The 16950-nt window shown below is 43.4% G+C and overlaps 1 protein-coding gene across 1 annotated transcript in view; it reads right to left on the bottom strand.

The window, feature by feature from the left end:
* The window catches only part of Wrn (WRN RecQ like helicase), a 135206-nt gene that overhangs the window by 31388 nt on the left and 86868 nt on the right, over window positions 1-16950 (bottom strand). The window contains exons 23-27 of the mRNA XM_032918546.1: window positions 15819-15960; window positions 6230-6400; window positions 6055-6155; window positions 5066-5138; window positions 4281-4354 (exon numbers count right to left, since the gene is read on the bottom strand). Coding sequence (XP_032774437.1) covers window positions 4281-4354; window positions 5066-5138; window positions 6055-6155; window positions 6230-6400; window positions 15819-15960 — 561 coding nt within the window. The remainder of the gene's footprint in view (window positions 1-4280; window positions 4355-5065; window positions 5139-6054; window positions 6156-6229; window positions 6401-15818; window positions 15961-16950) is intronic.

Here is a 16950-nt window from a genome sequence, read left to right as displayed (position 1 = left end):
ACAACTATTTGTAATATTTGTATGGTTATGATGTTGCAAAGAACAATGACTCAAACACTGTGTTCAACTAACTGAAGAAAGGGAAGCAAACCATATAATAAAATCTCAACTATTTTTTAATTGAGACACTGAAAACCAGTGGTGTAAAAGAATGGCATTTGGAAAGATGCTCGCAAACCCCAGAGGCATCAGCTAGAAGACCAGAGAAAGACCCGAGGAGTTTAGGGAGGCCATGGGCTGTTGTACTTTGTATAAGCCTCAAAGTACCAAGGGACTTCTATGTGTGTTATTTAATGAACACTTAATGAATTGAAAATAATGATAATAAAGGGTCTGGGAAGAGGGCTTAGCTGGTGCCCAATGTGCAAGCATTTGACGACCTGAGTTTGCTATCCAGAATCTACGTTTAAGAACAACCAGGCACCGTGGTACTCATTTCTAACCTTGGCACTGAGGGGGAGAGACAGACAGACAAGAGGAATCCTGGACTTCACTAGCCAGTCACCCTAGCCTACTTGGTGAGCCCCCTCGGGCCAGTGAGAGAATTAAAATAAAAAAAAGTGGACGGATCCAGAGAAATGACACCCACAGTTGTCCTCTGGCTTGCACATGCACATCATACATGTGAACTTCTCTCCCACGGGATGAAGGCCTCACACACACACCCGCACACATGCAGCTGCAGATATGTGAGGGTCTTGCTTACTTTTGTACACTAAGTTTGTATTCTTAAACTAATTTCTGGACTATTCCACAGGTAGCTCAAATTTAGGCTATCCCTAAACTCTTGTTTGTTTTTTTTTTTTTAAACTTAGTCCTTAAACATCTAATCCCTTCGAAGTGATGTTACCTTGCCCAATGGAAAGAGAGACAACATTCTCATCCAGTACTAAAAACACCTTCAAGAACAAAGCACTCCATTTTCCCTAACCCGCTATGTTTTCTAACAACTCCTCTCTTTCAAGTCTCTTGGTCTCCGAGGTGCCCACAGTCACATCCCTCCTCTAGGTAAGCAGCCTCCTGAAAGACACGGCTTGTGATTCTACCACCCCAGGGGCCACTGCAGTTTTCGCTTAGAGTTAAAAGCTACGAGTAAATAATCAAAAGAAGAGTATTTTATAACATGTTAGGTTACACAGGATTTAAGCTCCAATCTCTGTAACTCATGTTCCCTGAAATACAGGCACCGTCATGGCCGTATAAATCACCTATGGCTGCTTTGACTACAACTGCTGGGCACTGCAGTGGAAGTTTCGACCCTGGAAACCATTGACTGCTTGGCCCTTTACGGAACAGTCTGTCAGCCCATGCTCCAGGTCAGAACATGATCATGTCACTTACGCTGCCCCCTTAGCTCCCAGCTGCCTTCAGACTGACCCGAGTGCTTGGGTGCTCCTGAGTGTTCTACCCTCCATTTATTTCCTCGGGCTCAGGTTTACCACTCCCTACTTACTAGGTAACCTCTGAGCCTCGGTTGGGGTGCATGGTAACCTCTGAGGCACGGCTGAGGTGTATGGTGACCTCTGAGGCCCGGCTGAGGTGCATGGTAACCTCTGAGCCCCAGCTGAGGTGCATGGTAACCTCTGAGCTGCGGCTGGGGTGCATGAGTCGCGGCTGAGGTGCATGGTAACCTCTGAGCCGCAGCTGGGGTGCATGGTAACCTCTGGGCCGCGGTTGGGGTGCATGGTAACCTCTGAGCCGCGGCTGGGGTGCATGGTAACCTCTGAGCCGCGGCTGGGGTGCATGGTAACCTCTGAGGCGCGGCTGGGGTGCATGGTGACCTCTGAGTCGCGGCTGGGGTGCATGGTGACCTCTGAGCCGCGGCTGGGGTGCATGGTAACCTCTGAGCCGCGGCTGGGGTGCATGGTAACCTCTGAGGCGCGGCTGGGGTGCATGGTAACCTCTGAGCCGCGGCTGGGGTGCATGGTAACCTCTGAGGCGCGGCTGGGGTGCATGGTGACCTCTGAGGCGCTGCTGATGGTGTCCTCTGAGGCGCGGCTGGGGTGCATGGTGACCTCTGAGCCCCGGCTGCGGTGCATGGAAACCTCTGAGCCCCGGCTGCGGTGCATGGTAACCTCTGAGCCTTGGCTGGGGTGCATGGTAACCTCTGAGCCTTGGCTGGGGTGCATGGTAACCTCTGAGCCTTGGCTGGGGTGCATGGTAACCTCTGAGCCCCGGCTGGGGTGCATGGTAACCTCTGAGGCGCGGCTGAGGTGCATGGTAACCTCTGAGCCGCGGCTGGGGTGCATGGTAACCTCTGAGGCGCGGCTGGGGTGCATGGTAACCTCTGAGCTGGGGTGCATGGTAACCTCTGAGGCGCGGCTGGGGTGCATGGTAACCTCTGAGCCGCAGCTGGGGTGCATGGTAACCTCTGAGGCGCGGCTGGGGTGCATGGTAACCTCTGAGCCTTGGCTGGGGTGCATGGTAACCTCTGAGCCTTGGCTGGGGTGCATGGTAACCTCTGAGCCGCAGCTGGGGTGCATGGTAACCTCTGAGCCGCAGCTGGGGTGCATGGTAACCTCTGAGCCGCTGGCTGGGGTGCATGGTAACCTCTGAGGTGCGGCTGGGGTGCATAGAAATAACACATTCATCTCGCCTCTGTTTGTTTTATGTTCCTCATAGTACCTGCCTTACATCTACCTTAACCTTCTAGAAGCTCGGCCTCAGCCTCTTTCTTTCGTTTGTTTTTGAGATTATATTTTAAGCATGACATTTTTCTTTTCCCATTTCTCTCTGCACACTCTTTCATATGTCCCTCCCCACTCTCCTTCAAATCCATCAATTAGCATTGCATGACTAGATAGATATATGTATAATGTATATGTATGTATTTGTATTCACATATGTACTTCCAAATACAACCTGTTGAGTTTATTCAATGTCACTTGTACGTATAGTTTCAGGGATGACAGTTTAGCACTAGGCAACCAACTGGCGTCCTCTTCCCTGGGGAAGACCACTTCTGTTCCCAGCTTCACTCAGTTTTGAGGTCACTTTAAAACTTTTTATGTTTTTTTTTTAACCTGTGTGTATGCACAAAGCACATGCTTACCACACATGTGTCTGGTGCCCACGGAAATCAGATGACGGCATTAGATCCCCTGGAGTTACAAATAGCTGAGAGCCACCATGCAGGTACTGGAAACTGAGCCCTGTCCTCTGCAAGAGCAGGAGTGCTTGAACCATCGATCTGTCTCTCGGTCCCACACAGGTTTATATGTACCTTTCCCTGTGTCCCACTGAACTATTACCATCGGGGGACTATGGCAACAAAAACCAGAAAGGTTCGCTGTAAATCCTGGGTTCCTAAAACAATGTCTGGGTTGCAAAGCAGTCAAATGAAGCACAGTCACAATTTCAATGTAGACGTGCTTCGTGATACTGGATGGACACTGTCATATATACTCCTTAAATTTTCTATGTAAATAAAACATTACATCTCACAGGCCAAACAAAACAAAACGAGGAAATTAATAGTGTGATAAGACCCCAAGTCGTGTTATCTAAGTGAGCAGACAGCATAGAAAGTGTGGGTCTTACAGACATTTACTTTATCTGATATGAAGAAGCGCAGTCCAGTTAATCTTTGTATATGATATAAGCCGTGCCACGTCCTTTATGCCATCCTCAGACAGGATATTAGATTCTATACACTTTCCATACTTCTATTATGCCAGTAAGCCATGCAGTAAGATTAAAATCACAAACAGCGGGGTCTGCAGCCCAATGGTAGGATGATTACTGAGCGTGTACCGGCCCTGCGTTCCATCTCCAGCACAAGAAAATGAAAATTTTAAACTACAGCAGGTATTTTAGTTTTATTCTCTAAAACTTCTTACATTTCCAGTCTTATTGCCACAATACCTGTGTTTGAGAATGGGTTGGGGATATGTATTCATAATACATAATACCAGTGACTAAATGCTAGAGACAGACCTGTACAGATGTGAGTCGGCAGTGTCATTAGCTATGTGCTCATCAGCTGCCCTCGGTGTATCTGACTTTGGAATGAGAATAGCAGGGGCTTGCTCTAAGACACAGGTAGGTCAAGTGCTAGCATTGTAATACAAAGTGTGGTAAATAGAGGGGCCCTAGAAGCATGACCTATCACCCTTTCTATGCTGTCTGTTTTAGTCATCACAACTACAGAGGTTATGTTGTAATTTTTTTTTCCAGTGAAGCAGCCCAACATCTGATAGTCCTTTTCTTCGGGAAAGAAAGTAAAATGGCAGTGTCGATAATGTAGACAAATAAGATAAGGTAAAATTAGAACTCTGTACCTTTTTTTAGGAATGTTACTCCCAGAAGAAAATTTCTCAGGCACTTTGTCAGAATACGCTCCCTCCAAATTAGACTATTTTTCCACAAGTAAAGTCCATTAAAAAAAGAAGAAATTATAAAACATTTAAATACAAAGAAATCTCAAAATAATAATTTCCCCCTAAGCAGTCAATTCTTTAAATAAATAAGCTAGAATTAAGCTGTCGAACCACCACCTTAGACGATTTCAAAGACAGTTTACAAAGTAAACGATCCAGACAATGTCCTGAGACACAGAGGCCCACATTACAGAGGTGACTCAAGTCCATGTCAACATTCCTACCCAGCAGAGATGATGCACTAGGAGACTGAATTCACCATTTCCCATCAGCGTGTTTAGCTAACGACAGCCTACGCACAGAGGATCTGTGGTAGTTACTAAGATACTAACAAAACAAGAAAGCATGTACGTGCCCATCTGCACATGGGATGAGTGCACACGTGTATGCGTGTGAAGCTTTAGTGAGAATACTTAGGAACCAGACTTACTTATTAACTCTAAGTATAATATATCTTGGCTGTATGAATCATTCGGCTTTAAGCCAAAACAAGTTTAAAAAAAAAATTACTTTGGGAAATACTTTTACTTCTTTATTGTTCACCTATCTATCCTCTCTTTATTCTAGTCGCACAGTTTCTCTTTGTAGTCGGTGGTCTTTATATGTGCCCTGAGAATAGAAGACTTGAAGCCGTGGGCTGCCTCGGTGTAGAGTGAGAGAGTAAGGACCACCCCCCAGATACAAACCTGCTGTGTACTTGACCCAGTTGGCTTTTGGTTAGAGGCGTGTTGCTTCGTTTCTGAAGATACGGGATTAGAACTGAAGGACGGTAAAATTAAAACATCCCCTAAGTTAAGGTGTAATCATCCAACTTATGCACCATTATATTACTCTCAGAGAAGCAGAGATTATACTACCCTTTAAAACTGGTGTTTTAAAAAGAGGTTTCCCCCAAAAGAAAGAGGCTTCAAACAAACAAAAACAAAACAAAACAAAATAAGAAAACTGATACGCAATCAATAATATTCGCACTGATTATGAAACACAGGCAGCAAGCATATTAGCTTCCGGTGCCTAAAGTAGGGAGGTATGGGACACTAATTCTTTAACATCAAGCCATGGTGCCTATGCAATAGGCAAGAACCTTGCTGACTGGCCTTTTATTCTATGTGGCCCCGGGGTGACTGTGATTCATTATAAATCCATCTACTCATTCCAGTACGTAGCAGAAGAGCATAGCACAAACATTTAAAGCTGTAACTCAAATCCTTTCTGTCTTCGCAGCACATTGCACTGCACAGTATCACCTACAGAAAAGTACAAAACAAGCCGGGCGGTGGTGGTGTACATCTTTAACCCCAGCACTGGGGAGAGCGAGGAAGGTGGATCTCTGAATTCTCAAGGCCAGCCTGGACTGCAGAGCGAGCGAGCTCCAGGGTAGCCAGGACTAGGCAGAGAAACCTGGATCTCAGCAAACATAAGGATTTCCCTAAGCCTGTTTTCTTCTGCAAGGAACACTTCTTTAACCGTGTCTAAGGCAGCGGCTCTGTATGTCAGATCCTTGCCGTCAACCAGGAAAGTGTTTTCTAACTTGCCTTTTCCTCATGGCCCCCTTCTACAACTGGTACCGGAAGAGGGCAACTGATTTTACCTGCACAACGTCTATAAAGGCTAGAATTTCAATCACTATGGCAAAACCAAAAGTGAATGGGGGAAGAAAGCGGAAAGCAATCACCTGGATAGCAAAGCCTTCTTCCTTGAAAATGCCTCTTCGTTAGCTTGAAGGACAAGGCTGGGAGGAGACTGCAAACTGGCTTCACCAAGCCACTTCCTACCCTATCAAAAGCCAAAAGCATCTTAATACACAGCGGGAGAACTGAGTCAAACAGGCAGAACTCTGCGCTGCTTACCTTTTTTGTGAGGGAACAAGTCTTTATAAATTTGTTTTGCCTGGGAACCTCTACCAAGAATCCTTCAGCTATGAGATGGTGAGAAAGGGCCTTCCACCAACTCTCTGCTTGCTCCTTGCCAGCACCAAAAAGCCTGTGATTGTGATATTTCTCAGGAAGACGCTGAGAATTCTGAAATTGGAAACAAAGTGTCAAAAAGGAAAAAAACAAAAACAAACAAACAAAAAACGGTCATTCGAATAAACAGGCCAAATAAAGCAAAAACCTACGGGGCAATTCTTTGAGTTTAAAAGCAAATTTCAGCTTTGAATCCTCTCCGATTCTTATGCTCCACCTTTTTGTCCTGAGCACTTTGGCTGATGAATTAAGTAATGAAAACAGAGAATTCTATATGCAGAGAAATCCTCACATAATTCAGATGCAGTTCCCAGTGGATAGGTTTGGACATGTGTCTGGAATACTTCACCTTGGCTACTACAACTCTGATTGACAGTCTTTTAAAAATGATCACAACTACAGCTCAATTCTAGAACATGAGTGATAAGGAGAGTGTGGCCCGAGAGTTGTGCCATTGCTCTGCATTCCTGCATGGTTCTTTTCACTGTGCTATGCTTACACACATTACGAAGGTTACCTAACTGATGATCACTTGAGACACCAGCAAAAACAGTGCATGCTAAATGCTGATCTTAGCCTATTACTACACTTCTGAGCGAAGACAGAACTATCATGGGAGACTCTGCAATCACCAAGTTCTAGAGCCAACAGGAAGTTGTCATGCAAGTTTCTTGTCCTGTAACAGAGAAGACTCTGCCCTGGTACTCTATAAAGCACTCTTTTGTTCACTTCAGCCCCTCACTGCCTATCTCATGTATTCTGCACATGGAACTGCTTTAAGTGTGCATCGTAGTATACATCACACAGCATCACAGATAATTATTCGTGTATGATGGTCTTGAGATGACTGTGGTAGACTGAAATTCATATATCATTATAACCTCCGTCTACAGTGCCCTCCATGACACAAACTGGAAAGTTACAAACACATTTCTAAAATTCTCTCTTGTCCAGAATTCTGAATGTGATTTTAAGTTCTGCTAATCAGATGCTCTTTGCCAGACATGCATAGCAGGATGTAAGGCAAGAGGGACTCCTCTGCAATATGTCCAAGCGCCCATGACTGCAGAGGATCATGTATGATCGCTATGCTCTGGATGGAAAACCACTGCCTACACTCTCACGCATTAGGAAATTGGTCCTCGGCTGGAGATTCTCTCTTGAGAGGTTGCAGAACCCTTGGAGATGGAGGCATGGCTGGTGGAAATGGATCACAGGTGGCAGATCTCTGAGTTACATCCCACCATGCTTCCCAGGCTGAGTTCTCAGCTTCCTCTCTGCCACCAGATATGGCCAGCTGGAAGGCCCCGATGCTATGGACAAATCCATACTAAGCTAAGCCTCCCCTGCCCTGAGGGACTGTATCTCCTGAACCATGATCCAAAACAAACTTCTCCCTTGAGTTATTTCCACCGGGCACCATGAGAAAAGTAATCAATATGCGTGGTTGTTGTACCTTTTGCTTACTAGGCGTCTATGTGGGTGCTAATCCCCACTGTGGATCAATCTGAATCGAGTATTTGAAGTTGAACACATGCCAAGTCAATGTGTTTTAAGCACTAATTCACAACGCAGAGACTACAGCTAGAACAGGGCACTGCAATTATCCCTGGCAAAGGAATGCATTTTAGCTGTCTGTGTCAAATGAATGGTATAACTATGTAAAAGATGTTATTTTGTTTAACTATAGCAACTGTTTTAATATATATGTAGTCCGTAATATTCTCCATCAGAATGCTATCAGCTTTCCCTGACTTGTCATGAAGAGCTGCTAGGCCTAACTTTATGGTAGGAGATTCTATTGTTTACAAATAACACCAAAAGCACTGAGGTGCCTAACTGGCATGCCTAGCTCTCTCCACACTTAAGATTATTATTATACAGCTTTGTGGGGGCACCAGGGGAAGGGGAAGCCCTTGGTCCTGCCAAGGTTGAACCCCCAGTGCAGGGGAATATGCAGCAAGGAGGATGTATGGGGGAGGGGGAGGAGAAGGGATGGGGGCATATGGACAGGAAACCAGGGAGAGGAATAACATTTGAAATGTAAGTAAAGTAATATATCTAATAAAAAATTTTAAAAAAGATTATTATTCTAGCCTTTTTTTCTTCTTAAGCAGAATGAAAGAAAGAAAGAAAAAAAGCCTAAATTTAATTTGCACATTTACTAGGATGAAGTAATGACCCTTTTCCTAATTAGTGAAAAGTACCTCTTCCCTTTATCATCGATAATCATTGTCAATTCTGTGTACTGTATAAATAAATGGATATAACCATGTTTCTATGACAATCACTAGGCAGAGATTGAAACCCATTTATTCCTTGCTCTATTGTGTCTTTGTTTTAAAAGAATCAGATTGTCGATACAACAATAAACTCAAACTAAACTGGGCAACTGTTTTAAAACAGTACAATAAGGATCTGAAAAAAAATTATCTAATGTGTAAGATTGTTTCCTTGTGTGTATGTATGCATACGTGTTTACATGTATGTATGTGTGTATGCATGTACGCATGTATATATGTCAGTCTATGTGTATGTATGAATGCATGCATGTCTGTATATATGTATGTATGCATGTCTGTATGCATGCATGCATGCATGTATGTATGTATGTGCATCATGTGAATGCAGTGGCATCAAATTCCCTCCACCTTGAGTTGCAGAAGACTCTGATCCGCCATGTGGACGCTCGCTACCCCATCCAGGTCCTCTGCAAGACCAGATTTTAAGTACAAAGTCTTCTCGACAGCCCCACAAGAAAGCTGTGGAAAGTATTTAATGATATCTTACTCTGAGCAAGGCATCCTCACTAACTGCATAAATGTTCTGGCTAGTTGAATTTTCCAAGTTATTCATTGAATAGCCAGAACTACTTAGAATGAGAAAGTCATCCCAGAGAGAATGCAGAATCTATCTAGCCACTCTTAGCTCGGAAAGCCCACACGCAGCTCCGTGGAATGCAATCTGAAGAGGGAATTTTTCATACTGTTCTTGTCCTTTAAAAGACAACTTGAAAAGAATACAGTTCATATTACAGAGTGCAAGCCTACGCACTGACGAGTAAAGGCCTGGTGGCCAGGGCAGACCACCCAAAGGACAAGTTTCAATGGAGGCAAAACCTTTAGACCAGTGTCTGATACAACAGAAAGTGGGAAGAAAAATGAAAACCTGACACTTCTCAAGTTAAATTCTTCAAAAATTAAGTTGCTTCTTGTAGTAAATTTTTCATGCTAAGACTGGCATTATCTTTTATCTTCTTCTCTCTTTCTGTGCCCAAAAGTCTACGTCAACTATAATCCCCCCAAACCTACAGACTGCCCCAACAAAACAGAAAGTCCCTGTGACACCATCACACACTCCCTGATTCCCCACGCACGCTCTTCCAACTTCACAGTAGCTCCCAACCATCCGGGTGTCTTTCTGTACTAAATTATACTCCCTTCTTCCCCAACAACACCATCTACACTAGCTGTTAGCCTCATCGAGTTCAGCCCTTATCCTCTACAAAATAGATGTAATGCCTTACATAAAAATAGACGTTCAATAGCTCACGAAGGCTTAAGTTCCTAGCGTGCCCCTCCTCCTTCTCTTCCTGCCAGCCCTGCCTCTTTCTAGCTCCTAAAGTCCAGAGACAGTCACAGCTGCCATCTCAGGGGTTCCACAGGTAATTCTTCCTGAACCAAGGGCCTTGTGCATTTAGCCAAGTTCTCTAGTACTGAACAGCAGACCTAACCCACAGTAATATATTCAATATATTTCAGTCAGATGAAATAATTTGTCTAGAAAACTAAACTGCACAGCCCACCCCTGCTACATGTTTTTGTAACGGTGGAGGGGGATTACAGCTACCAGCGGTTACCATGGACTACAGGAGCACCTGCCTGTAATCCTGGTGCTCAGGAGGCTTAGACAGGACAATCACCAGTTGAGGGCCAATCTAGGCATGATCTTGTTTCTAAAATAGATACATGCAGATGTGTGCACATAGGTACACACACACACACACACACACACACACACACACACACACACACACAAGTCAAGTCCACGTGGATGAAAACCCTCAACCTAAAACCAAATACACTAAGTCTCATAGAAGAGCAAGTGGAAATAACCTTGACTGCATTGGTACAGGAGACAATTTCCTGAGTAGAACAGCAATGGCTCAGGCTCTAAGATCAACGACTGATAAATAGGACCCCGTGAAATTGCAAAGCTTCTGTAAGGCAAAGGACACTGCCAATAGGACAAAACAGACTGGGAAAAGGGTCTTCACCAACCCTACATCTGACAGAGGGCAAATATCTAAAGTTTAAAAAGAATTCAAGAAGTTAGACACTAACACACCAAATAACCCAATTTTAAAATGGGCTACAGAGCTAAATAGAGAATTCTCAAAAGAGGAATCTCAAATGGCTGAGAAGCACTTAAAGAAATGTTCAAAGTCCTTAGTCATCAGGGAAATGCAAATCAAAACAACATTGACGTTCCATCTCATACCCATCAGAATAGCTACGATCAAAAACTCAAGAGAGAGCACATGCTGGCAAGGATGTGGAGCAAGGGGGACACTCCTTCATTGCTGGTAGGAATGCAAACGTATACAACCACTTTGGAAATCAATTTGGCAGTTTCTCAGAAAAACTGGGAATAGCTTTACCTCAAGACCCACAAAGACACAGGCTCAGCTATGTCCATAACAGCTTTATTTGTAATAGCCAGAAACTGGAAACAACCTAGGTGTCCCTCAACTGAAGAAGGGATAAAGAAAGTGTGGTACATCTACACAATAAAATATCATTCACCTATTAAAAACAAAGACATCATGAATTTTGCAAGACAATAGATGGAACTTGAGAATATCATCCTGAGTGAGGTAACCTAGTCCCAAAAGGACATGCATGGAGTGTACTTACTTATAAGTGGATATTAGCCATAAAATACAGGTACCATGCTATACTCCAGAGACCCAAAGAAACTGAGTAAGAAGGAAGGCCCAAGCAAGGAAGCTTGAATCTCATTTAGAAATGGGAATAAAATAGTTATAAGAGGCAGATGGAAGGAGGGAACTGAGAAGGGGGATGGGGAGGGGAATGGGTGGTGTTTTGGATCTGGTGTAGGGAAGGACAAGGGAGATGGCTTGATGCTTGAAGGCCGTAAAAATGAATGAAAATCTGCAACTGACAGGGGTGTGGAGGTGGGGGCATCTCCAGGATGAGACAGAGACCTGGGCTAAGGGAAGTGCACAAGAATCAATGGGGGTAACCTTAGCTGTGACTCACTAGATTGGGGCTATGGAACCTTATCCTGCCTACAAGGCAGACATGGGGGAGGGAATAAAGACAGAGGAAACGACCAACCAATAACCTGCACAACTTGAGACCCATCCCATGGGCAAGCACCGATCTCTGATCTATTAATGATGCTCTGTTAGGCTTTCAGACAGGAGCACGTTGTCCTCTGAGAGGCTCCACCCAGAAGCTGACTCAGACAGATACAGACACCCACGGACAAACAGTGGATGGAGCGTGGGGATTCTTAAGGAAAAATGGAAGGAAGGATTGTGGGTCCTGAAGGAGATAGGAACTCCACAGGAAGACCAACAGAGTCAGCTAACCTGGACCCTTGGGGCTCTCATCTACGGAGCCACTAACCAAAGAGCACACATGGGTTAGACCTAGGCCTCCCCGCACACATGCAGCAGATGTGCAGCTTGGTCTTCATGTGGGTCCTGAGCAACTGGAGTGGTGTCTATTCTAAAAGCGGTTGCCTGTACGTGGGATATGCTCTTCTAGCTGGGCTGCCTTGTCTGGCCTCACTTGAAGTGCCAAGGTGAGGGGGTACCCAGGGAGGCCCCCGACTTCTCAGAGGACAAGGGGATGAGGGATGGGGAAAGGATTGTGGGAGAGGGTGACTGGAAAGGGGGGGAGTGAGCCAGATATAAAGTGAATTAGTAGAAGCACAAAATAAAGTTTTAAAACAAAATTAAGAACCCATATGAAAACTTAATATTTATAAACTTCCTCAACTCACGCAGACTTGTATAAGAGTTTAATTAAGGTTAAGCTACATGAGAGATAATGCTACTCAGGGAAGCCACAGGTCACCAAACAAAAAGTGTGGGATACCTCCTCTCAAATTGTGGCTCGGTTTTTCCTACAGAAGCCCACCCCCCACCCCACGAAATAATACAGGTCCCTGCTTACTGGTCTTGGTTTCCCACCAGAACTTAGTGGTGAGGCCACATTGCTGAAGACCCCACGTGCTTTGGCCTCAGAACACGGGGAAATCAAGCTGGCAGCGACCAGGAGGTTTCCTTTCTACTGGCTGGCTTTCACAATACCAGAAGGTACCGTGCAGGCTGCTGGGGGAGAAAGCCAACCTCTTATTCGCTTGTCAACCCTGTGTGCTAAAATGACAACCAGCATGGCCCATATGCCCACGGGCACAAGAGTGGCCTGGATATTACAGGGCTAACCAAGCACTTTCTGACAGGATTTAAGCACTGTCCTCTCCCTACCACTCCCATGCCCATTCCACAGGAGGAATTACATACATGACACTGTAAACCTGGCAGAACATGTGGTTTCATGGGCCCCAGGGGTGAATCTCTTACTATTCTTTTTGCTAAACTGACAAAACTCACCTCTAAATTCCTATCCCTTTAGCCATAGATTAGTACCACTCTCAAGCCCCATCAGAGAAGGCTCTCTGTGAAGCGCATGGTGGCTAATGCGGGATCTCACAACTGGTCAAAGTACAGAGGATATCTGTCTATATAGAGTGTTCATCTACAAATGGGACATCTGGGTCACCCTCAAGGCTCAGGGCTTGCTCCCAAAGGGGATTGTTAGAGCCAGAGGTCATGAAGCACAGGGACAAAACAGTGTCCTTTGGTCATGACAGGCCATTGCACCCATTAATTCACAGCATCTGTGGCTGCCTGCAGATAATCAAGTAGCAAAGTTTTCATCAAGGGGTGGAGAAAGGTTCATGAGTTCCTAGGGAGCAACTATTGACAGCTGGTGGCTCTTCAGGGAGAGGGTCATTCTTTATGGGCATAGCTCCTGATAGGTTGAACACATTCTAACAGATGTCCATACTCACGACCAGGAGAGATTGGGAGAGGGGGGGTATAAAATTGGGATCAGTGAAGAGGCAGTGGGATGGGTCTGGGAAGGGTTGGGAGAATACTGAGGGCGATTATGATCAAAATACACTCCACATATTATGACGTTCTTCAAATACCAGTAAACTGTTATTTAGAAAGACAAGCCAGGTGTGTAGAGGGTGCTATAATATAGTATACGACGACAGAAACTGGAGTCAGGAGATTGTCAGGGACTCACAGGCAAGCCAGTCTAGTCAAAAACATTGAGCTCCTGGTTTGGTGACAAACTTCGTCAAAAGAATAAGACTGAAATGGAGAGTACCAGAGGGACACATCCGATGTCCACCTCTGGTGTTCACATGCACACATAGAGGAGAGAGCACCCGTACATGTGAACATACACATCCTAAAATATCAAGTGGTACCTAATTCTGAGGCTAGGATAAAAATCAGTACTTTGAAAAGGCATTTAGGAAGATGTTAATCTTGGTATGCAAATGATCAACGTGTTTTTTCTTTAAATTAAGGCCATTGATTATGTTATGACATGTTCAAGCAAAGATTTTTACATGGTGAACTGTTTACTCAGTTAAAACAAAGTTCTCTAGACAATCTTGTTCACTTTCTAATTAGACACATTAAAACAAAATTTTAAGCTCCATTTTACAAATTTGTGGATAAATTGTTTATAATAACTTTTAAAAACACATAGGAGAGAATCAAGCACTACCGAAACCAAATGTATGCTTATAAAAAAAAAATCAACTCTTCAAAATAACTCCGAAACAGTTTGATAGATCACCTTACATATTAAAATTACATACAGAGGTATTAACTTGTCCTAATTTGGTTAAGGGGAACAACTTGCTTAGTTCCCAAGAGAACTACAGTTATAATTTTTCACCGATATCCCAACAGATAGCAAGATCACTGAGCAGAGAAAGGAAACTTGCCCTATTCTCACTACCGTTAGCATCTACGCATTTTCATTAAGTGATACTTCGTAAGAGCTTCGCACTTTGAGATAGCAAGGGTGGTATAAAGTTTCACTAAGGATGAACTGCTTAATTTGAGGACTCCCAGGAGACACTGCCGGTAGAGGACGTCTGCCTTGGTTTTCAAATTATAAGTGAAACCTGATCCCTCCTGTGACCACTGAAAGTTTGACGAGAAACAAACTTATTTATTGACATTGGATACAGCTGGATCGCGCCAAATCAAAACAAGGACATTTTTCATAAATTAGATACTCACACTGGAGACGGGGGTTTTAAAGGCGACCAAGACAGAAAATGAACATAGAGATTTCAATTGCACCTGGGCTGTCCTGCTGAGCTGAGAAAAATAAACTCTGCTCAAGCAAGACTTCCATTGTTAGATTTTTTAAGCATTTTTGCCATTTAAAACCCAAAGTTTAAACTCCATTATCTTGAAAGCATTGACACTTGAAATAATAATACAAGTTTTCAATGTGTCTCACTAAAAATATTTCATAACTAATTCCATAGATTACTTTCTAAGCAAAAACAGAAACATTTAGATGAAGCACTTGAGTATTTAACAAGCAAATGCTTACCTAAATGATTTTAAAATTCTATACACAAAATGAGCAATTACCCTCTACTATAAAGTATGTTTTAAATAAGCAGATAGATATAGCTACAAGGTACTCTGCCTCCTACTCTTGGTTTATTTAAGTGATATTAATATAGAATTCTCAAATTTACAGACTCTTATTTCAGAAATAAAATTATCACAGAAACAGAAGGACTACAGACGACCAGCTCTGTAAGTGTATTTGTACCTGACATTTGCCAGTATAATGAGGCCACATGAATCACTCAGAACAGAAAGTAGTCCAATTAAATCAGGTATTCACTAGTAAACCATCAAAATAAACAAAAGGGCTGTCTTAGAATATTAAATACTTCTGCCATAAACACTATCAGAGGGAAGACTGCTGTCCACTGTTGCGGAACCCAACCCCTTACAGCATAATCCCTGAAATTAAGTTTTGCACAAGGAACATAATCGTATCTGGGCATCAGAAGATACAACTTTGTTCTACCAGTCCCTTGACACAGTGGAAGTTAACTTTCCTTAATTATCCTAAGAAAAACCAATCTAGGGATTAATGCGATTGCAGTGTGGTAAACTGATACGCTATTTTCAGTCTGCAGCGCACAGCTGACCGCCAGCGCCCAACAACAATCCGAGATTTGTCCAAAGCGATGAATGCAGGGTTAGGATGGAACTCAAGGTATCTCTGCTACTAAGTCATCTAAAGAAAGTCAGAGCTTCGGTCACACAGGGGAAAGCACTGTCAGAAACGGTCACGGGGACCATTACAGATACACTTACAGATCCTCGGAGAAATAAAATCGGGATCTTAATTCCAAATTTCTCCTGCAGGATGTCCACGGCAGATAGTAGCTGGAATGCTTGTGGCCCAAAGTCTTGGGCTGTATCCTCTGAGTTGTTAGCAGAAGAGCAATGATTCAGTCTGAAGGAAAGTAATTAATATACTAAGAAAACAGCGACAAAAGCATGCTCCCTTAGAAATAAAAAGATACCATGTAGAAAAATATCTCAAATGTGTCTAACACTTCTAAAGCTACGGGTAAAGCTAATTATAGTCAAGAGCATGCGTATTACCTCAGACATGAGCCACAAACAATAATACGGAATCACAGACAGCACTTTCTCGTGACACCCAGAAGCTAAATGTCATGGAGGATCTCAGGACACAAACAGGGTCAGGATCAATTATATAAATACTGGATGCTTGTGTTATGTTACACCAGAAAGGGGTAAAGAAAAAGGTTTTAGGTTCAAGGTTGTTATGCAGTAACATGTTGGTTTGAACCCTAATAATTTTACAACGCCGAGCTTATAATCTTGGGACGCTGGTACATTTAGCGGTTAAATGCCTTAGTCATCCTCCAAGTAGATGTAAAATCATCACTAACGTAAGTGAGAATTGTTTCTTAGCTTGAGAACAAAAGAAGTCCTTAGAGACGACCAACCAATACATTCAATTACCAGATTCAACTGCTTTCTGCATCACATATGTCTTTAAAATAACAGTAAGAATGCATTCAGTGTTCCACATCAAGATAGGATGTTTTGATTTAAAGAAGAAATCGCCTGGCTTAAGTTTATTCTCCCATTTACCCGTTTAGTAGGATGTTTAGGTGACTTTCCTCAGCGTATTTAAAGTTATCAAGTTCCCATGGAGTATGACCTATACATCATCTTACCACCACAACTATATATTATTGTGGTGACCACTAATTTCCAAAAGTTTTTGTATTTCTATCCCTAACAATGCTGCTTCTGCCATAGAGCTTTTGTACCTAGAGACACAACTAACTCAGAGGTACCACTTGTATTTATTTTATTTACAATATAATAAACTGTTCACATCCCTATGTGGAGATTCATCAAACCTTCATCACAAGCAAAACCCAATGAATGCACTGCTCTCAAATCT

This window comes from Rattus rattus, chromosome 13 (genome assembly GCF_011064425.1).
Source record: "Rattus rattus isolate New Zealand chromosome 13, Rrattus_CSIRO_v1, whole genome shotgun sequence".
NCBI classification, from domain to species: domain Eukaryota; kingdom Metazoa; phylum Chordata; class Mammalia; order Rodentia; family Muridae; genus Rattus; species Rattus rattus.
This window is presented reverse-complemented; position numbering and strand designations above follow the sequence as displayed.